This window comes from Aptenodytes patagonicus, chromosome Z (genome assembly GCF_965638725.1).
Source record: "Aptenodytes patagonicus chromosome Z, bAptPat1.pri.cur, whole genome shotgun sequence".
In the NCBI taxonomy this organism is placed as follows: domain Eukaryota; kingdom Metazoa; phylum Chordata; class Aves; order Sphenisciformes; family Spheniscidae; genus Aptenodytes; species Aptenodytes patagonicus.
In genome coordinates, this window is record NC_134982.1 from 65,911,882 (window position 1) to 65,935,508 (window position 23,627).

The 23,627-nt window shown below is 40.9% G+C and overlaps 1 protein-coding gene across 6 annotated transcripts in view; it reads right to left on the reverse strand.

The window, feature by feature from the left end:
- Positions 1-118: 118 nt before the first annotated feature.
- MCC (MCC regulator of Wnt signaling pathway) overlaps positions 119-23,627 on the reverse strand; it is a 213,463-nt gene continuing 189,954 nt past the window's right edge. For all 6 annotated transcript variants that reach the window (XM_076361822.1, XM_076361821.1, XM_076361824.1 and 3 more), the window contains 5 exons: positions 22,472-22,706; positions 16,117-16,323; positions 15,053-15,150; positions 4,986-5,108; positions 119-3,924 (listed from right to left, as the gene is read on the reverse strand). In XM_076361822.1, coding sequence (XP_076217937.1) covers positions 3,744-3,924; positions 4,986-5,108; positions 15,053-15,150; positions 16,117-16,323; positions 22,472-22,706 — 844 coding nt within the window. In that variant the 3' untranslated portion in view covers positions 119-3,743. The remainder of the gene's footprint in view (positions 3,925-4,985; positions 5,109-15,052; positions 15,151-16,116; positions 16,324-22,471; positions 22,707-23,627) is intronic.

The window sequence follows — 23,627 nt, forward strand, 5'->3', positions numbered from 1 at the left end:
ATGTACTGGAGAAAGGAAGTATGTGAACTTCAACCACTGCTTTTCAAGTATTTATGAAATAGTGATTTTTTTTTTTTTTTGTCCATATAACTTGTTATTAAAAGAACTGGATGTGTGGAAACGGTTTCATATGTGCCTTTCCATTTCTATAAAGTGTTCATTGAAGCTGCAGAGGGTTTGGGGCAAGTACTAATGTTCTTGAGCTCCGCTAAAACCTGTGATCAGATCTCCAGTGAGTTCTTACCAACTTTTCATGTCCCTATTATGGGAACTTTCCTGACAGTGTCATAGCATCTTCCTCAATAACTTATCTTGGAGAAAGTCTTTGTGGGACCTTTAAGCAGACCCATTCAACAATAAGATGACAAGGTACGGTAAAGCAACCCCTGAGGCAAAGAAACAGCATTAGAAATTTATTCAGAATATAAGAACATTTGTAAAATAAGTATTATAAATGTCTCTGTATAAATAAATGCAGTTTTTACAATTCTATATCAAATAAACACAAAATAGCTATTTTACAGCAGCTAGGAAACTAAAAAGCAGCAACACGGTTAAAGCTAATTCAGTAAGGTGAAAAGTTTCTAAAATTACAATGTATGGTACAGTATTAAAGGAGGAGAAAATCCTAATAAAACCAGTAGAACAATACTGACATTAATGCAAACTTAGTCACGTGTGCTTTGCAATAGCTAACAGTACATTCAAGCTGGTGAAGATTTATACATTTAATTAGGAAAAAAGTACTTTTTTTCTGAACACACTGTGAAATACAAAGTTTCATGCACTCTGGTGACTTAGAAAATTAAAAAAACAACACCCTAAGATTAATTAATGAGTGAACAACTTAGGTTCTGTTGGCAAGAACCACCTATTTTTCTTGCCTTGCAAATGTGTTTTTTCTGCAACAACTGTAAAGTGAGTTAGGGTGCTATGACTCAAGGTGACTTGCACACTTGCCTATAGGCTGGTGTGCTGGTATTTCAAACAGTTGCATAAAAGGAGTTAGTTTCTTGGCATTTATTCTCAGGGTTGGTGTCATTTTAACAGGTACACTGGAACTGCAGCTAATTGTTAATATTAAACAGTTTTCACAATAACAGTAAACCTTTCGCCACTTCCCGAGTGGTCTTTTCCAGTATGCCAACACATGAAGCAGTAGCAACCGGTGGTCTGGCAAACTATAGCTACTGCTGAGGCTGTATGATACCAGTCTTGCTTTTTCACCTATAAGCCCTATGGGAAGAAAGGGGGAGTGGCTTATGTTTACTGATTATTTATAATTCATTCTAAAATGCTTTTAGAGCACAGTTGGCAGGGAAGACGTGCAGCAAATGTAGTAGAACAATGTCCAGTTTATGCAGAATCAGCAAATCGTTAGGCCTGAAAAAGGCATGGAGGGACACTGCAGCTTTTTATGCCTTTAAACCCAGGTGCCTTTTATGCTTTCTTAATTTGTATTTTTCTTTTAAAGACAGGTTTCAATTCAAATGCTTTAATCTTCATTATATTATGTTTAACAGCTTCTCTAGCTACCAAGAAGTAGAAAAAAATTGAGCGTAAGAGGAAATCCAGTGCAGCAGTGGTTTCTAGTCACCTTGAGTGAAAGGTATTTCAACATGGACAGTGTGAGATGACCCCAAGTTACTAAGTGTTTCAGATGCAGGAAGACAAAACTGTAACTGCATTTTTGCCACAGTACACAATGGATAATTTTCTTTGTGTTTCTTCAGAAACAAGTGTGATCAGCTACCACTGAAGCTTATGGCAAAACCCCACACTCCTTGTTGGAACTTGTTGGCCAAGAAAGGGAAACATCATAGATAGATAGATACTTAGCAAAACCATAAAGACAGTAAGAAATCAACATGCCTGCTCCCTCAACAGACTGGTTTGTAAAAATTTCCATTCGCATTATAAATTAAAAGTGCAATTATCTTCAGAAAGAGGACTGATCAAAACTAAGCCCAGGGCATCACTACCTACAACTTAATTTTGAAATCAGCATTGTTTTAACTTGCTATTGCAATCAATCATGTATTATGTTGGCTTTGTAGCTGATGTATCAGACTCCAGAGAAGTAGGAATCAATACCCTAAGAAAAGAAGAAAACAGCAGCTACAGTAGTAAGAGATGTCATGAACATCAGCTGCTACAGTTTCAGATGTAACCAAGACTTAACAATAATGCCAGAACACAAATTCCCACAACTATTTTGGCTACCTAAGAGTAGACAAAAATAGTTCAAGTCCTCTAAAAATATTTCCTTAGTACTAGAAATTGGAGGAATAAATGAGAGAAGTTATCGTAATTCTAAATACACTAATAAAACTTGAGGTGCAACTCAACATGTAAAGCAAAAAGGATGGACAACTCCTGAAATCGGATTCACTCAAAAACAGAGCCTGAAAAACAACAAAGTAGAAGTGTAACACCGTAACAGGCTAAGGGAAGTTAATGGACTCTAGTTTGGCATGTTAAAACAAACACGGAAGCTGTTTTACAGTCAAAAAGAAGCAAATTCTGAATGAAACAGGTGCTACAGCAGACTCCTGTATTTTGCTCCCGAGAGAAATCAACTTGATCCCCATGCTTTGTTTTAATGTTCATTACCATAATAGACCAACATTTTCAATTCAGTCAGTTTGATAATACAGTAACATAATGTGACTTAAACAAAAAAAAAAAAAGAATGTTAGCAGTAACAAAAACTAACCTAAGAAGCTGTATGAAGACTTCACCATTCACATTCTGTTTGTGGATGTATATCCACACACCTACACATTTATAGTTTTGTGCCTATGTAGTCAATATTAAACAAAAAAACAAACAGGTACATTCCTAATAAGTACCTTTTTTGGTCAAAACAAGTATAAAACGAAGACATTCTACCTCTTGATCACAGAAAGCTGTAATAAGCACTATACATGTGCCAAAAATGGCCCAGCTTCTTAAAGAAAACCTTGGCTATAATGTATTAACAAGAAAAAAAAACTGTTTCACAAAGTAATTGCAAACACCATGCACTATAAATACCAGGAGGTCTCCTATAATTTCTTACCCAACCTTGGTACAGACTGTCTATCTGGCATGGTGAAACTCACAGCCTTTAGTCCTCTTACAAACTGTAAAAGTACTTATCATAGTTTTCAGAGATGCAACTAGGGTTTCTTTTTTTTTTTTTTTTCCAAATCAAGAGGAGTTTTCCTACCTGATCTGCACTGTGAGCAACAGTACTGCAAGTACGGTGCAAAAAAGCAAGCCAGGCTATCATCTCCCTACTCTGCAGCTGCCCATTTAGTTGATTAAACCACAGCAGCAAGTCTTGAGGGTACAATACAGAGTTGCATGCAGAGGGAGCTCAGGCATTGGGAAAACTCAAATTATCTCCAAACTGCCCAAATTAAAACCTCTTAACATGAATTATTTTGCTATGTGACACTGTCACCCATAGGACATACATAAAATGGAAGAGAAGCTGTATGAATATAGACATAATGACACAGACAATGTACATAATTATAGCGTGATAATTCAGGCACTGCCATTTTACATTATGAAACAGTCCTTAAGGTTAACACTTATATTATCCCCATGACACCTCTCTGGGATCCCAGAGAAGGTGCTTAAGTAAGTGTGTCAGCATTGACAGTCAGAGCTTTTAGTGTTTGAAGCTACCTAAAAGTCAGCCTCCAAAAGAAAGTAATTTGTAATGGCACTAAGCATCTTTGAAAGAGATGCACTTAAAGTGAAGTTTCATTGGTGTGTGGTCTAGAGTTCTCTTCTTCTAGTAAAGCTATTCTTTGTTTGAGCATCCTTACTTGCGTTTCATGTCTCTCCACCATGGCCATCATTTGCGATTCCAGTTTCTTCAGCTTATTTTGATGCTTTTTCTTTGCTTTTTCGTAAGCTGCTACCAAGTTGCTGTTAGAAATACAAGGCAATACAGGATCATTCAAAAAGGCTTGTTCATTCATAGCAAATGCTACAAAAATCCACCCCAAAACCCCACCTTTAGGGAACTCCAAAGTTTGGGTACTGATCATCTTCCTAAAATTTACTAGTGCTTTAAAACGCATTAGATCCAAACCTTATTGATCCAAACGAAGATCAGTGCTAATCTCTGTATCTTTTCTGGGGCAAGTACACACCTTTACCAGTAAACTGGTTACTGAAACATTTTTTAAACATGGTTCAAAGAGCCAGCTAGAGGTTGCCGATGACCTCGCAGAGCACTGTTTGTGAGTCAGGATACCACAACATTAAACATGTAATGACTTACAAAAACATTGCACGGCCAGAATCAGCTTATAAAATCTAGCACTAATTTTGCATTTTCCAGTTTAGAAAGTAACAGTTATATTCAGAGGATGGCATCTTGTGCTAATTTGTCAGCTGCCAAGTATCTTCTGTGCCTCCACCTTGACTCAGTAGGACAGCTTGAGATGGGTACTGCTCCTCACCACAAGGGCTTTCAAGTATAATTTATTAATGAAAACTACACTGTGAGCGATAGGCTCCCTGCAGGAAGGGCAGCTACAGTCCATCATATTCTCAGTCCATCCAAACACTGTGCCAGTAAAATCTACTGAGTGAGCAATAAAATTTAAGTGTGATTATCGAAGCCAGTTTATTAATAAAGAGGCTGGAGCCAAAGAAAAGGGAGCAATTTTAAACAAAATAACAGTTTCATAAATCTGACTAAATGGAGGGTTTTGTTTGTTTTAATAATAATGCATATACTAGTAACTCAGTTAAGATGAACCTATGTCCCCCACTCTCTTCTTAGCTATGTATTTTTCAGTGTCCTACATGGGAGGTTTATACCTCCCCCATCTCTAACTATAACTTTAAAGAGTCAACTTGTGTGAACGCAAGGATCCAGAAACTGCTCATTAAGGTAAGGAGAGGATTACAGTGCATTACCAGAACACGGCAAAAAAAAAAAAATCAATGGTGCGTCCATCTGCTGGTAGATCCTTTACCTGTTTGCCCTTTTAAGGTCATTAACAAATTCTGCAGACTGCTGATGTCTGATTTCACTGCTCTTTGTGAGTCTCTCCAAAGCACTCACTAACTCTTGCACTCTAGCTTTCAGTTTCTTCTCCCTGGATCAGGAGAAAAGGAGGGAGAAAACTATTTTCAAAACAGAAGTAATGCTTCAGCTTGCAAGTGCACAAATAGATGTCCTGTGCTGGGCTGACAGGCTGAAAATATTTTCCTTACTACTACTTGGATAACACATGAGGAAGTTCTTACATTAAACTTTTCCACAGATCGATTTTTATAACATTCACCATTTTAGAATATAGGACCAGAGATGCAGCAGACAAAAGAGAAACCAAACTTCTCTGGTGGATCATGGTCTTGTATGTATCGAATCACACTAAGAAATAATCACAAAGATAAATAAATAAAAATTTAAGAATACCTGGTGCATGCCACCTACTGTGTCTTGAATGAGATAGCAAAGAAAACTGCCAAGGGAAATCAAATATCATGGTAATCATATAGGAAAAGAATTTTAATTAAAAATAGCATACCAGGATTGCTATTAAGATAATTTACTAAACAAATTTCTTTTTACTTAGAAATTACTATAGAATCATAGCATGGTTTGGGTTGGAAGGGACCTTAAAGATCATCAGTTCCAGCCTCCCTGCCATAGGCAGGGACACCTTCCACTAGACCAGGTTGCTGAAAGCCCCGTCCAACCTGACCTTGAATATGTCCACGGATGGGGCATCCACAGCTTCTCTGGGCAACCTGTTCCAGGGTCTCACCACCCTCAGAGAAATTCTGTCAATTTCAGTTACTGCCTCAAATTTACCTGAGTAATTTATACTACAGTCTGTATTACAGTAGATCACTAGGGTTTTTTAGGAGCCAGCAAGTTCAGTCCATGTGGCAGTGGGAAACAGAAAAAGTTAAGAACAAGAGAGGGGAGTACAGACAGAAAAGGGCAAGCACAAGAAATACAGAAGAAGAGAGTGCACAGGCATTTTCTTCTATGAGGTACTCTTTTTTCTTTCAAATAAGCCACAGTAGTGAGGTTTAAAATGCCGATATAGTTACCAGTACTTACTTACCAGTTATGAACAAAAAACTAATTACATGAAGCGTGACAAAATGGAAGTAAGGTACCTTATAATATTTTTATGTTACAAATATCTCTACGAGGGAAAGAAAAAGCGAACAAGGCAGAAGTTCTGGAGAGGAGTAAGCATTACAGCTTGGGATTTAAGCTGGCTTTAAAAAGCATTTCCCCACACAGGTGAGCATGTGGCATGAGGCAGGTGCTTCTTCCCAGGGAGCTCCCTGCTGCAGAGCCGATGGCTGCCCACAGCCGGCTCCTATATAGGCATGGGACTGTCCCACCTCTTGTCCAAGGGTGCTGATGTGGAGACCCAGGAGCCTTTCTCCGTGACATGGAGACGCTGGTCTGTGCTTTGCTGCCTAGAACCGCTTTGCAGTCATTTGCCTTTCCCTCCTGTTTTTGGTGCAGTGCTGCTAAGTGAGTAAATTGGATTTCCATCCCAATAGCAAGACTACCACTAGCTCCCGCGTAAGCCCATTGAGTCCCATAGGAATGAATACCCTAAAGTTTGTGAAAGCTTACCCGGCTCTGCGCAGACCACACATACTCCTCAAAAGCCAGCTCACCAGCCTGCAGTTCCGAGGCTGGCCTGGCAACGGCAGCATTTTATAACCAGAGACAAGGACAGCACATGTGGCATGTTTCACCGTGCCCAGCTTCAGCAACAGAAGGGCTTTCACAAAGTCAGCCGGGGAAGTATTCCAAGTTAGCAATTTATCCCAACACACTGCAGACACTGGTTTACTGGCCAAATTAAAAAGGACATAAGAGGGGCCTTGTTGATGAAGAATCATCAGTATTCTTTATGCGTCCTTTCATTGAAGTAACATACTCTCGGTTTTCAAATTACACAATTTTTTTCCCCAGCTGTTAAAAGCTCACTACCGCCCACCCCAAATATAAATTTTATTTTTTATATCCTATCTTAGCAGTCAGAAAGACTCAGCACAGTCTATGGTCAAAATCTGTGTTCTGCAAAGAAAACAGGAACAAAAAAAATCCAGTTTTTACTTGCAATAGAAGATAAATAAGAAAAGATCAGACCTGGCAGAGGCCAGACCCATTATCTAACGTGTCTGTGGTGCTACTGATATGACAGAACAGAGTAGGGTAAATTTGGTGCTTGTCTGCTCCAAAGGATGCCACAGCCAGAGGCTCTGGGGAAGGCTCAGTAGTACCGTGCCTAGCACTGTGACCTAGCATGAACAGCAAGTCCAATGGAATAAACATTCTCAGTATTTGCATGGGGAGAGAAAACTAAAAATCACGTGAGGCTGACTTAACATTACGTGCAAGAAAAGGTATAGCTGTGAAAACACTGCACACAGTCCCATGGGAAAGAAACGGCAGAGCCACCGTTTACTGCAGCTGAAGTCCTTAACACACCTGCTGTAACAAAAGCTGCGTGGAAAAGAAACACAGTGGAAAGACTTGGAGGAACTTGTCATGCATGGTAAAGTTTGGTTGCTACGGTGACTGTTACCTGATAAAACTATTACATCACCTTTTGTCTGGTTTTGCACTCACATCTTTCAACCTGTCATGTTCAGCCTGAACTCAGCTAAACATCCAGAGGAATTTCTTCACATTGGGCCTATAACATCCTTGTCTTGCTGCTTGCCAAAGATACAGAGCCAGCAGAGTGGTGAGCACCCTGTGCCTCCACAGGCTAGTTAAACAACTTTCAGATGCTAGTTCTGAGCCAACTAGCTAAATAGGTAACAGTGGGTAATCCTTCAAATCTATAGATGCCTCAAATTTACATTTATACCAGTAAAACACATGTATTCCCTGAGCTGACAAGATCCACACAGTTCTTTTGGCTTTTCTTGATGTCTTGGAGTCAGTGAAAACAGCATTAAGCTAGTGCCTACTCCCACCTTAATCTCAGGGAAAGCAATGGGCAGTTTGATTGCATGTGCTGAAACGTCCCAAAATCTTACAAAAACAACACATAGGAACCTACTGTAACACTCACTGTTCCCAATTTAAAACATGCCTATCAAAATATCTTTACTTCAAGAGGCATTTCACAGAACAAGTAACACCTGAATAGACAAACATAGCAGCAACAGTGAAGGCACAGTAAATACCTTGTTTTAGTCTGGGAAATGGAGATGCATAAACACTTGGTTAACGAGTATTACATGCAAAAAACATGTAAGGTTTTCCCCAGAGTGCTGCACCTTCTATTTTAGTAGCAGATGAGAGACCTCAGAGCTGTACCTTACTGGCTGGCCAGCAAATGCTCTATCCCTTTGTAAAAATCCCATGCCTCATAATGCTAACTCCTCCCACTTCTCTCCATTTCTATCACTAATTGCCTCAGTTTGGACAGAAAGAATTGTCCTTATTTGTGTCTCTCCAAAACTGATCGCTTAGTTGGGCAGTGAACGGGAGTCATAATGTATTGTGACGTGCTATTTGTATTCCTTTAATGCATTACAGGGTTAGCTGTCTTTACAGGATTTCTAGCACCACTTCACTTTCCTGATTGCTATTATAAATCAGCAAATATGAAGAATCAGCCACTACAGGCTTAGTAAGACAGAATATTTTAAAACAACAGCCCTAGTCATATGCAGCATTTTTTCGGGATAAGAACGTGTCAAAGCTGTGAACCAGAGATGGAACTGCATTTCATGCTACAACCATACGAACATCCTCCCGATAGGGATCGCTGTATGGCTGTGGCACGGCCTTCTGCTGCCAGACAGTCTTCCAGAGTCTGAAGAACAAACTCGCGCAGAAGCTTACATGCCAAACTCATACTACTATCGTGCCCCAAGGCTGTAATACAGACCAGTATGGATCCTGTGTGTATGTGTGTATTTTGATGGGAAGAGGGAAGGAGAAGCAAGTATTTTTAAGAGAACACAATTTCTGTGAGCCCACAAGTCAACTGGACCACAGAAGTCAGCACAGCTTTTGCTCCCAACAGTTCCTCTTCCAACTGGCTACTGCCGCTGGAGCTGTGGAAAACACAGCCGCAGCACCTCATGCACACAGAGAAAATGAGCATGTATTCCCAGAAGAGGGAACAAACTTATGATCTGAGGGCATGGCTCACTTCCAACACAAAGGCTCTCTGCTGTGGGGCACTTGAGAAGTCAGCTGGGGAAATCCCCGACTGCTCTCTTTCCAAGGAAAAGCTCAGAATAAGTGTATTCGGAGGCCTACAGCCTACTCCAACATCCGCTAAAAACACCATTTTCAGTGAAATGCCCAATACGCTGGTAACAAAGACTTTTCTTTTGTATTTTCACAATCAAAACACTCAGTGGGCAGTTGCTAAGCTGTTTTCAAGGGCTTTTTGTTTCAGACTTACAGGATGGTTTGAATAGGAAGGCAAGCGGACAGGCCCTAATGTTTTCTCTGGTTTCAAGGCTACTGCTGCAGAGAGCGGGGAATTCTGCCAGAGCTGTAAAGGAAACTATATCACATCGGGCACATTTCTACAGTTTCTGTCAATTTGGCCTCCACACAATGACACCATGTTTGGCCCAGAATAATGTTAAGCAAGGTCTTGCGCACCTTATTTTCCCTCCTGTCTGGGCTTTTCCAGACATGTTCAAGGTTTCATATGCCAGAAGTCTTCCCAGGCAGATTTTCCTGCCCTTGCTCATTTCATCAAGAATTCCCCAGTGCTGCAAACAGGAAGCTGCTCTTCCCTGGCATGCAGAAAGTTGATTTTTCTGCCCCTGGCTTGGAGTGTATTGAGCTAACTCCTCCTCTTGTGAAAGCACAAGCTATCGCCCCTCTGCCCTGGGGTCAAGAGCACCCACAGCTCTTGCCAAATCTAGAGCAAAAGAGGAGTAACGAGCTCTCTCCAAAGAGGAGAGGGGCAGAGGAGTCAGGGGCCTTTGGGGCCTGATTATCCTACATCTTGGCATCCCTAGGAACATCGTTTTACCCACCAGGGAGCACTGCCTGCTACAAGAACACCCCTTCAATTTCTGGCTCCCCTGTCGGAGTGGCACCATTAGGTTCAGCTCAGCATCTGCCCCCGAGCTTCACATACACAAAGCCCTGATGCAGTAGCCGGGCAGCCAGCCGCGCGGGACAGAGGCCCGAGGTTTCCCGGGTGTAGGTACCCATGCAAGCTGGCCAGCGCCCAGGCACATGGGGTTAGGGGAGGGGAGGGAGGAGAAGCACTTCCTGCATGGCCCCTAGCTTTCTGCCTGGTCGCCGCTTTGAAGGGGAGGCACACACCTTCCATCCCACACTTTGCTCCTAGTCCCTTTCCTAATATCCTCCTGTTGTTTTAAGCCTGGCATGTTCCCTCACTCCCCTCTCTGCCTTTTCCAGTTCCAGCTGAACAAGGTGACACACGGATTTTTTTTTTCTAGGCATTTGACTCCTCTCCTCTCAGGAGATAACAGCTGGACACTTAAAAGGAATGCAGATAAATTACCTTTTCATCAGCAGTTTAAACTAACATCTTACGTCAGACTGGCATGCAGAATCCCCAAGCCAATTCAAATGCATGCTCTGCCTCGCTGGTCTGGGTTGGCCTGCTAAGGAAAGCAACTAATATATAATAGAACTTTTTAAAGAGGCAACAAAACAACACTACACAAATGGCAAAAGAGCCTTAAAATCACCCTCTTCAAATGCCATGTCTTCCTGTCTCACCTCCTCAGGCATCTCAGGGCTTGAGAACACCCGTGCTGCCTGCTACCTGTGCAAAGGTAGCCTTTTCTGATCACAGAGAAGATGGAGAGTGCTTTAAAAAATGCTTTGCTGGTGTAAGATACTGTACTGCTTTTTTGCTGCTTGTCAGATGCTTAGAGCAGATCTCAAAAACCAGATGGTACTACAGGCATGTGTTACACCACCAGCAGTGGGGAGGCAGGCCAGGTGTGGTCCTGGAAACAACAGTTTGGCAGCAAAAAAGGAGAACAGGCCTGGAGGGAGGCAGCAGCGTGCCTGCTGCACTCACTGCTCAAACCTCCCACCCAGCTTTGCCAGCCCAGCCTGGAAGCTCTCCAGACCTGGAGCTATTTGGAGCTCCCTGTGACGATTATATCCAAGTGAACAGCAGCTTAGCAGCTCAGATAACCACACAGTGGTAAGGAGAACTACTTATTCCATGTCAAAAATAGAGAAAAAGAAAAATGATGGTTATCTGTGATGCATGTAGAAAAAATAGCCACCCGAGGCGCTTCTGAGGAATCTGTCCCTTATATCACCATGAGTCAGTTCTCTTCTTGTGAGAAGGTTTCTCTCAGTGGGGCTCCCCGGGGGGGATTTCCAGAGACGGCCATGCCGCCTGAACCCCTCAAGCAGCCAAGGGAAACCACAGCAGGAGACTGCACAGTCATAAAAACCACAGAGATCCCCCAAATTTGCAATGACTGCAATCCATGCCAGTCTCTGGCTTTCAAATGTTTCAGAGTTGCGTATCTCCCCATTAATGGACATGATAATAAGAGAACAGAAATAAGCAAATGTAACTGACAAAAAGCAGCCAATGATGCACTAGAAAAACTCATCAGTAGGTCCTGAATACCAACCCCCGCCTTCTTCCCCCCACTTTTATCTACTGTATGTTCATCCTGTACTTTGGCCGAACAGAAAGAGGATTTTACTGATTCAATTCTTAAGAGCCATTTTAAATCTGAGTCATTACAATATGATGCGTTCTAGGTGTTTCTCTTTTCATTTCCAAGACTTTGGCTTACTGATGGTCAAGATAGGTCTGAATTTCAGAGATGCTTCTACCTACTCCTGAATCCTGCTACCATGAAAATAAGGGTGGCCCTTGAAAACATGCCAAACTAAGATGTCGCCACATGAAGTTTGTGGAAATTTAAAATAAAGGAAGGTGGCTTGATTTACCTCTGGCTGACATTGTGTCAGGACATAGTCACTGCCATGATTCTGCCCTCCCAAGAATGAAGTATTTCCTGCCAACAAGCTCATTTATGGATATGTCAAACTCAAGAGGCTTCATGTCTATTGAAACATTCCATCATTCCATCAAGAAAGTAGAGAGGGGAAAGCAAAATTGCTAAAGACTCTGGCAGAATGTATTTATGCTTGGCTGGAACAGGGCATGTCCCTAAATTAGTGGCCTTAGCCTGCGATACCAGAAATTTGGTAACCTAGATGTAACTTTTACAACATGAAACTTGCAGATAATTTACACTTCTACTAGTTAGCATAGTGGTCATGGAAAGGAAAAGCGATTTCTGCGGAAAGCCCTTAAGATGGGTTTTAATGCTGAACACTGCTATGGGAAACCCTGAGTCCTACTAGAACAAATATGTTATAAAACAATAAATGAAGTGGTTCCTGCCTTGAATTTCTGCTGATGGGCACTACCAATGACAACTCGGGGAGCTTCACAACAGACTGCTGGATTCCAGATTTACGAGAAAATCAACATCTGCAGAGAGAAGATAGGCTACCTCTGTGGATGAGACTGTTCTGCTGCAAAGCCATTTGCAGACTCTGAACAAATAAATGCTTCCAAACCACACCAAAATCCAAACCGTAACTACATCCTGCTGTTTTGTTTGGGTTTCACTCTATTTCAATTAACTGAGAAGAACCTGACAGTTTTGCAGCAACAGAAGGACAGAATGGGAAAGCAGCAGAGGGGGGAGCTGCCAGGGCTTTTGTCTCTGTGAAGACAGGATGGGGAGGGGGCAGCAAGCAGGGCTGCTGATTGATATCACATTCTCTGACAAACAGAAAGACTCAAAAGAAAATGGATTTTTTTTTTTCACTAATTGCAACCAGCACTGAAATACTCCTGAACATGGGCATTTAAATATTGCCTCTAGACCACAGATTCAGTGTGCAATATTCACTTGTTTCATATCTCCCTCCTGCCCCTCAGCAAACACAGCTACTGGGCAAAATATATTTTATTTTGAATTCTGGTCCTACTTCTTTGGTGGGTGAGGAGGGTGCTAGGGAGAGCCACCAGGATCTCTCCGGGTTCACACATACTGCCAGCACTTGTTTTCCCATACAAGAGGGAAGAGCATTGAGGGATTGGCACATGCTAAGTGCAAACAGTTAAGTCCATTTTGTCCGTAAAGATATCACAGTCACTTCAGACCATTCTGCATTGTTGTAGCACTTGCAGACAGGAAAATGCACTTTGGTTATTTTTAAAACTCTTTTGTGGTTCCATGATGGTATGAATTCCATTGTGTTATCTGAGGCTCCATTTATCCAGGACAGCAGTTACCAACTGCTGGTATTTTTTAGCATAGCTGTGGCTAAACAGGTTGCAGTAAGCTTTCTCCATGTGCTAGACAGACCTTCTACCAACTTTCAGAGAGAAGACTTCAGGACAAGGAGACTAAGCATCCAGCCTGATTTGGCTGGCACACTGATTAGGGAGAAAAATACCCTGTCCACACAGCTCGCGGGAACTGTGCTTGAGCCCTAGTGGCAGTAGCAATCACATTTAGTACAGTCGTATTTCCATTACACAGAGAGTCTTCACTCCAAAATTTATTTACAGTTTAATCCAATTATTTTTCTTCCCCATTTCTGCCTGACAAACTGTACTTGCTAGGCCCCTGGCTGGAAATCCATGCTAATCAACTTAAGGACTAGCAGCTAAAGCAAAGTTTTTTTCTCTGTGTTGTCAGCAAACCGCATTTCATGACTATACTCAAACCTCCGCTAACTAAGGTCACTGGCATCTTCTGGAAATCCAGGAGCAAGTAACAAGAACAGGAAAAAGCTGCAGCTTGAGTGAAGACAGAAAATGCCAGTGGAGCTGCTCACACCGGGACTGGAGTGGGGGGGATATGGGGGAAGCCAATGTCTCTACGCAATGTTTATGCAAACGACTTTGTTGATGGTTTTATCCACCCACACACAAGTGACAGTTCTGATTATTTTAACCACAGAATTTTGTTTCCTGCATCACGCAAACTAAATACTCAGCAACTGCCAGACTATTAAGCAAACGGTATGAGATGTATTGATTCTGCAGTGGTAACGATCTTACATTTTTACATAATGCCTTTCAGGCTTAAGTGTCCCTAGGCACACGACAAGTTGCACCTATGAAAAAAGCACTTCAGGAATGAAACACCATAGCTGCCTGAGAGGACATTCCACTGTTAAAGAGGGTGCAAACACCAGAAAAGCGAAATAGACTCTTCCCAGCCAAAATTCTTAGTAGCATTTTGGACAGGTTCTAAATACAATGACCAGATTAGATATTAGATCTAATATCTAAGCCATGTCTTAGAAAAGGTGGAACAAATACTGAAACAACGATTGAAACAGTGAATATCTTTGGCATGAAGTTTACCACATTGCTGGTCCAGCGAAAACTGCTGCACAAACAAATATCTAGTTAATGTATAACCATACTGAAAGTTTTGGCTTAAAACCTGGCTGTTGATAAAAGCAGTTTGTCAAGACATCAATTTTCTCTCTCGTTCGAAAGCTAATGCTTCACACAACAGTGTCATTCGTAATTGAACTGTGGTCTGCTTACATACTTGGGAGGCAAACGCAGCATCTGAGTCATCAAAATCACTGCCAGTCCCGCTCCTGTAACTCCTACCCAAGTTCTTCTGTGACCAACCTTCTTAACCAAAGATCACACTTCAAATCCTGTCTTCACTACAGGTTTTCTGCATGCCTTCAAGCAAGTCATGTCACTGTTTTGTGTCTCATATTCTTGCCTGAATATGGACATTCGTGACATTTTCAGGGCTTCTTAGGGATACAGTTAATCTGAATTTTAGAGAACCTCAAGGAGAATGGAGCTGAGCACCATGTGAGGACTTCCATCGCTGAAGAACAACAGCAAAAGAGAGGGGAAGGTTAGAAGAACTTCAATCCTGTTCCTTCTCGCAGGAAAAATCTGTGATCACTCTTAAAATCGCTTGAGGGTAAGAGTGAAGGCTTAGAACTAAACCTCGCCCTGGACCTACAGAACAAGTCGTATCTCTGGTGAATGAAGCTGCTTACCGCCTGAGTGCGTTTGTCAGTTCAGCAGTCAGTTCGCTCTCGTTGTACGGTCTCAGCTCAGCTAGTGTTAACGGTGTTGCGGTGCCATCACTGCATTCCTGAGAAATGAGGAAAGGCCATCTAATTTGAAGTTACTTACCATCTTAATGGGAAAACTCTGAAAACCTCTTTGTTCGCAGCTACTTTTAAAATGGAGGTGAAATAAACATCACAATGTCACAACACGGCAGTGTATCAACATACCAAAAAATGGACTAACCGATTAACACTTCACAAATCCTTCTAGATGTTTCCTAAACCACCACACAGCTCACGGATTTGCAGAATTCTGCTATAATGTGCATAACTGCTGGTGCCTTATATTACTTTTGACACCACACTTGAAACAAAGCAGCACTGGATCAGATGATGCTTTGCCAGAAACAAACAAGAAAGACAGTTATATACTAGCTCTGGATTCTGCTTTTAAACATATTACTGAGGTTTTCTGGGGACACAACACTAAAATAACAGGATTAAAGTTTTTCTAGGTATCACTATTTCTTCATGCAAATTATTAATGTAAATGCAGAAATCTGTGTATTTTGCATTATACTAAGGGAGGAAAAGTCTTCATTCTCAAATCATTACAAACTGACTTGGAAAAAAAGACTGTCATTACAATGCTCTAACTGCTTCATAGAAATGAGCTTTATTATCTCATATTTTGTGTTTGGAGTAGGCGGAGGATGGTGTTTTGCTTAGACTCTCTTCCACTGTTTCCAGTGAGTGGCAATAGGCAAGACACAACATGTTCAACCACAGTAGCTTGTATGTTTGGCAAGAATGGCTTTGTTGTACTCCTCCCCAAAATGACCTTATTTTAGCCCAGGCTTAACAGTAATTCTGCAAAGTCCTCATAAGTCACAGCATGGAAAGAAACACCTAACAACTGGAGAAGAGAGAAAAGACGTACATATAGATAAAAGAGGAGAATGTTTAACATGCTAAAGACTGCTATAGGGAGGGGAGGGGTACAATAAATTGTGTTTATGCCAATTTTGGAAACTTGTTTGACTCCTGACCTTGCCCAATTTGTCTTTGCTTCCACTGCTGGTTGAGCTGAGAGACCTCATTCTCTGCTCTTTTTGCTCTTCCACTTCAGACTTCAAGTGCTCAATATGGACGAGGTAGGCCTGCTCCTGGGCCTCTCGAGTGCTCAGTTTCAATTCCAATGCCTTCTTCTCCTTCTCTAGCAGGTAAAGCTGTGCCTTGAGCTCTGCCATCTCCTCCTGTTGAAGAAACATTATCAGCATGCTGCTTCATGGGACTACATACCTAAAGGAAGACGAGGTTAAACAAGGTTTTTACCCACTCCTATTACTTGAGTGTTCCTTCCATGGAGAACACTATCAGCGTCCAGAAGGCTTTTCATAATCACATAGTATATTTGTCAAAAGACCAGAGTATCTTGAGACTAAGTGAGTACAATGAGCTGTGCCCCCCTTAATCAGCCTCAAAAATAAACTGAGAGGCAACAGAGCAGCTAACGTGGTGCCCAAAGTAGAGTATCAGGGATCTGAGAAGGTTGCCACAGCTGCTGACATTTCTTTGCTTCTATCTTGCCCTTCAGAGACCATTGCCCTAAAAACAGGAGTGTCTGACTTTCTCGTCAAACAGCTCCCTAAATGCCAGATTCCAGTTTCTTATTGATATGTGAAAGTTAGAGTTGGTTTATCTCATTACAGTGGAATAGGTTTGAGGGACTAGGACAGCAAACACAGATCACATATTCCTGCCTCATAATACCAGCCTCTGTGGTAGATTAAGTTAGTCAAAAAGGGCAACTGGGTATGGCACCGTCTGATATCAATTTTTAATTTCCCTCCTCTAGATGGCCAGAATCCCAACTATACACAACTGGAGGTTGACAAAATTGCACTCGCTTATATTCTTCCATAAATATGATTCACAGAGGACGGACACTGGTACTTCATAGAAAGAAGCTCAATTCTGAGAGCTAGTTCTTGTGTGTAATTCTTCTGCCACTCTGATATTTATAACAGAGCTGTCAACTATTGTAGCACAACTACTGCTATTTGGGGACAGGCCTCTGCTTTAACATCTGCTCTGACAGTGGCTGGGCAGAAGTGCCAGAACAAGGCATGAGTGCAGTGACCCTTCTTTCAGCACTTGCTTCCAGCCTCCCATGAAAAGCAGCTGACAGGTATCCTGAACCAGAAGGCTCTTTGTGTTTAACAACACTTCAGAAAAGTTCCTTCCACAAAACGTCTAGTTATTTTCTGAACCCAGGAAAACCCAGCATCCACAAAACATTTACAGAGATAGTCCTAAATCATAATTTACATCATGTGTTAAAGAAACACCATCAAACAAACAAAAGACCGCCAAAACAAAAAAACCCAACCCAGAATCATGTTCTCACTGTTGAGCTTGCCGTGCCCTAGGTCACCTCATGGGTGAATACTGAGTTCATGCAGCCATTTTCTGTATTACAGTTCAGTTCTAGACTTGTTCACTGTGCAAACATCTCTGAAAGACAGAAGTTTCTTGTTGTGTGGCCAGCCTAGGAACAAATCACTATTTTTTAAATTATTATTTTTAAACAAAAAAACATATTCTAGTCACAAAAATATCAGAGGCTTCTTACCTTATCCTTCAAAAATAATGCTCTTCGTATTATATCCATTATTAACAAAGATTATACAAACACAAATCTTGGCACATATTTAGACTAACTTTTTCTGTAGAAGAGAATCTACGTTCCTACCAAAAATTTGCTGTCTGGATTAAGTATAAGCAGTGCACACAGGTGTAGCACAGTTACAACCAGCATATAGTAATCACAGGTAATCACTGCCTTATTCAGAATCACCAACCATGCAAAAATAAAATCCATACCCTAAAAACCCTCAGGCTTGGAAAGGTTTGTATGAGCTTTAAAATCATTCATTTATTCATCTACTTGTTTGTGAACTGAAGGTTGGAAGCACAATCAGTTTCATTCAATGCGGTTTACAGAAATTTAGTTGTTAGGCAAACTTACCATTAATTTCCTTTGTCAACAGTAAAAATGTAAATGATACTGATAAATAATGATGGGGAAATTTAGTTATAGGAGTTGAACTGGATTGTCTGGTATACTTAAGTGTATGCATTTAGCCTCTTAAGCCTCTACTTCTAAAGCCATTAATCGACTTAGCCTGCTTAGTGAAGTCTGAGAAGTAATTTGAGCAGAGTATTTTGGCACTTATGTGAGTAGAAGATACTCTTGACAGAGGGCTCTATCTATGTGGGAGGGTCATGACAAGACTTTTCCAGGCTGGAAGTTGAAGCTAGGCAAATTCAGCCTAGAAATAAGGAACGTTTATTTTTTAAAAGAAAAAGGTGAATTTAACCTCTGCAACAATGAATCTGTGGAACTGATTTTTCCCATCACTTAAAAGTTTTAGCTTAAAGACCAGATGTTTGTTTGTACTACATATCCTAGCTCAAAATAAATTTGAGGATCAATGATTAACTCCTTTGTTGATGATCTAAGCTTACTGTCTTCATCATATATGAATTCACAAGTTTGCATCCTGTCCCAGAAGGCATATCATGGACTCCAAAAGCACACCCCATACTTTAGTTTTCTCATGTCAAGACAATGTGACTTTGAAGTAGAGAAGCAAAGACAAAGCAGGGGAAAAGTGGAAGAACTGTCAGCCAGTGTCTTACAGAGGCTTCCAGGGAAGGAACAGGGAGGAATAGAAAGGTTGAAGTTAAAAATTAAAACCACAGTTGAGGATTCTGGCATGGACACATACAATCTGTGAGGCAGGGTGGCAACAGTAACATTTCATGCAGGAAAATTCACGTAGCTCAGGTTTACTTAGAGAGTTACTTAGTCTTTATATATGCAGTAATTTTTTTTCCATGAAAATATGTTTTCTAAAGATAGTGTCTAAATTTCATTTCAATGACAACATCACCTTTGTGTATTTACTATCCTCTTTTTTTCTAATTACAGGATGCTGGTGAAACATTTTGCAGTTTAATCTATCTGCTTCTTCAGAGTGTGGGCCTAAAGCACAAGTGGCATTTACAAAATGAAACCCTGAAGGAGGAGTTAGCAAGTGGTCACTCTTCCAGTTGATTGCAGAAGACTTACACAACCCATGCAAATTCACAAGCTTCAAGCACCAAATCTAGCAGTCATTTCAGGACTAATTAATTGAATATTGAGGAATATTTTGTACCTGCAGTTGTATTGTAATTCTGAATTTGGGTGAAAACTTGAATGAAAATCAAACACTCCTGACACAATATAATCAGAAACACTACAGCATCCTCAAAATCAGAAATTGCGTTGGATGTAGTCACATCAGCAGAATAAAACAGCAAGGACTCTTATGTGGCAAAAAGTTCTAAAAGTCATGAAAAGGGACTCCAGGAGGATCACAGGTGGAATATATCAGCCTTCAGAAGTAAAATAAATATCAGAGCAGATAAATGCCATGCTCTAGTTAACTGTATTTTACTGTATACATCTATAAGAGCATGAAATGCTGTAACAAAGGTGGACAACAGGATTCTTAACATTTTCCACAAGAGACTGTAGTCTCAAAGCACATTATGAACATTATCATTACCACCTGTACACAAAAGAGGAAAAATTATCAGTGTAGAAAGCTGAGACTTCTTATCTAGATTAAGTCCTTTGAAATGCAGAAAGGCTGTAAACCAATAATTATTTACACCCATCAGAAGTAATCTCCTTGCTAACTGGGGCATGACAACTGACCTCAAAGCAAGACTGCTGAATGATGACAAACCGCAGATGAGAATATATTTCAAAACATGGTTAATTATTGCTTGAAACAAAGAATTGGATTTTATGGAAGAACTAGCAGACCACTACATCTTACACTCTGGATCAGTAAAAAAAATAAACGGGGCAACAGAGAAACCATCCCCAAACCATCTTTTTATAGATCATTTTCATCAACAATGAACTAATGGTGTAAAGGCATTTTCAGAACATTATCAGCGTAACACAAAGATGCAAGAAGCAGTATGACTGATACGGTGATCAGTTTTTACTGGGATTCATAAATGAAAGGTGCCAAAAGCTGCAGCAGAGACTCCAACACAGATACAAGTTTCGGGAAGACAGCAGCTGTTAGTAAGACCCAGCAATGCAGGAAATCCTTGAGTAGCTCCATCAAGCTGTATCATCCTTGCTAAGAATGTGGAAGGGAGGGAACAAATTAAGAGCTGCCACATGATGAAGTCCTCTGCAGCACAGATGAGTTCCATCTGCTTCAAGTTAAATAAAATACCATAAGGAAATTTAAATTCTCCAGTTGTCTCAGAAGAAGGCAAATGCATATGCTATTCTGTATGAGGTACATGTTCCAAATAATAGATACAAAAAATATACTCAGAAAGCCAAGACATCCATGAGTCCTGCCCTTAGGTTCAGCTATGTCATAGCTTGCTGAACATATGAGCAAGGTGTAATGCAGACCTGAGCAACAACCATGGATGCTAATATGGTAGCACATTCTCTTGGGACCAAAGCACGCAGAGTGTAGCTATGCCTTTTGTAATGCTTTATGCATAGAAGAAAGGCAGGAATTTTCAGTTTCTGTCACAGGAGAGCACTTACCAACAAATCCATTCCAAGCTTTGACAAACTTGATTTTCACCATATCCCTTTCAGAAACCTAGGGATTTCCTGCAGTTGTAAATTCTGGCAAAGTACAACAAATTATAATGAACAACAGTACTGTCAGTTTCTCTGTACCAGAAAGGACTGAAGGTGACTTCAGCCACCTATGTAAAATGTGTGTCTATTCCAGTATGCACTGCACACAAACCAACCAAGAAGAAAGATTTCTTCTTCTTCTTGTTCTTCTTCTTCTAGAGACAATTCCTGCAGTGAAAACCCAATGTGCTAGGTCCAGCCAAAAGTTATGAGTGGACACCATATGTCAAAAACAAGTTAGATGATTGTTTAGTGAACAAAAGGATTACCAGCACTCGAAACTGTGCCAGAAATTATGATATGCAACTGTTGGTGTTCCTGCCAGGTCAGGGAATGCAAGGGCACTAATCACAAGGGGTAGCTCTGCAGTTTGCCTTTACCAATCAACTTAAAGATAGAGGTAAAAATGGTGTAAAAGAAATTTCAGGGAAGATCTGGATGCAAAAGAGGAGAAAGAAGTGTGATATCTGAAATATATATCTGATTATCCACAAATGTCTTCCAGTACATCTTGCATGCTTTTATTACGAGGAATCCATTGCTGTTGACCACAGTATATTCAAACAACTAACATAGCTTTAAATCTTCTGATTGGTATCAGGCAATCTTTTTTCCTGAACTGCAAATATTGAATGCGTTACTGCAAAACTGTATTTGTCATCATGGAAAGGCAGCACCACTAAGAACATAATTATCATTACTAAGCTACCAGTTAGCCAGCACTAGTACACCTGAACAACAATCTGTAGCTTTAGCAGCTTACGAAACTATTAGGATTTGCTGTCCCACCTGATACCATCATCTGACGTATCTCCCATTAGTTGACTAAAATAGGACTTGCTAACATGCAAAAAGTAAACTTATTTAAACTGAAGCAAAACCAGACAATTTCTAAATGCAGACACGCACTTGTATTGCCTTTAATACGTCCACCTCTCTCGAAGTCAATACAGAAGCCAGATTTAAAATTATATAAGCTCTATACCTGGTCAATAAAGGTCAGTTTTTCTAGATCACATCTTTAGAACTGAACTTATAAACCAGTCCCGAGGGACCAGAGTTTTCTCCGAAAACCTCTGTTACTGCAAGTCATTACACACTGCGCTCTTTGCTCAGGCTCTGAACTGAGCTACAGATTGCAACACAGTGCCTAGAACAGCTCTGGACTTGTGACTGACCGCTGGAGAGCATTAGGGATGATAGCTTCTGACAGACCATTCCTCCTCCCACGGCAATATTAAAAGGAGGTAAATTTGTTCTGCTTCACAGTCCACAAATATTCAAGATGCAAATTTGCAAGCTTGTAAGTAAAGTAACGAACTGACTCTTGGGAAGTGCTGTATCATGCTTTTGGTCACCCTCAAGCAACTCAGCTGCCATCTCTCTTAGAGAGACCATCTGGTTTGTAAAGGAGAGCATTCCAAGTGTAGAGCCACGGATGAAGTCCTCGCCTAATTCAAAACACACATAGCTCGTCACTGTTAATGCACCACCTTCTGTCACTTTCTGACTACTGGATTTTCAGCCCTGATTATTTGTTTCAACAAAGTTACCCTTTGTTACCCAGTGATCACTATCAAAGCCTCCCATGTGTGTGACTGAGCATGTTTTGTAGCACAGGGACATTGTCGGCAGTGCAGATAGCCTGTTGGATATAAATAAAATACCTTCATTGCCATAAGTTCCTGCATCAAGACCGCATTTTCCAGATCTAGCCTCTGGCTGTCTCCACGAGGTTTAACGTCATAACTAAGGGGATCAATGTGGATGCTTTCCAGCTCCAGCATTGTCAGTTTCACTGCTGCCCTGTCATTTTTCAACTGCTGGATGTAATCCTTCAGCCGCTGCTCATCCTCCTTTGTAAATTCCGTATCACAACTGCTTGCAGTTGAGCTGGTAGTACTAGAAAGAGAAAGAACAGTATTAAAAAAACATGTGGAACAAAATCTACATTTTTACATCAAACACTCTCCCAATATTTCATCAACACATCTGAGTCTTACTTAAAAGTTCATAGAAAGGACACACGTAGCGTGGACTGGACGTTGCAATGTTCATAAGATGCAGAGGGGTGTGACAAATTCAGAAAAGAAATTAATTCTCTAAGCTGCATGAGAAAATTGAATCATGTGACAACTCCTCTGCAAAGCCAGACATTTAGTGACATTAACTGAATTACTTTTTCTGGAATGGTGTCTTACGAAACAAGTCTTTTTTCATTTAAAAAAAAAAAAAAAAGCTACTTAAGATTTCTTAGCAATACTCTAGCAGGGCAAGCTTCTCTCTGCTGCTCAGCCACTGAGTCTTCATCTTCTTTGGGAAGAAGCATCTGCTAAGAAAAAAGAATCAGCCCAGACCTCACTTATCTCTGCTTATGGCAATACCAGTTATCATCTCAGATATTTTTAATGGTTACTTGTAGGAATCAACCTGAGCAAAATTCCACTGGCAGATGCCAGGATGTAGCATCTTTCAATCCATGTTAAGGTGTATTCCTCAGTACACTGACATTCCTCCAGGGCTGGAGGGGTTTAAAACCAACCCATAAGTTAGCAGGATTTTTAATAAGAAATCATCATCAGACTTGATGGAACTTCTATCTACAGGTGTCAAACAAATGACTGCCCCTTAGTCTGCCCCACAAATGTTTACCCAGAGATCGCAGAAAGGGAGAACTAATGCCTTAGAGCAAGGGTGGCTCCATGCTGCCTACCCACCTACATGCATGCCAGTGCTGCAGGGGGCCAAGACCGATACAGCCGTAGCATTCCAGGGCTGAATATAGTTGCAATAACACTAAAAGGAAAACAAAATGCCGTGTTG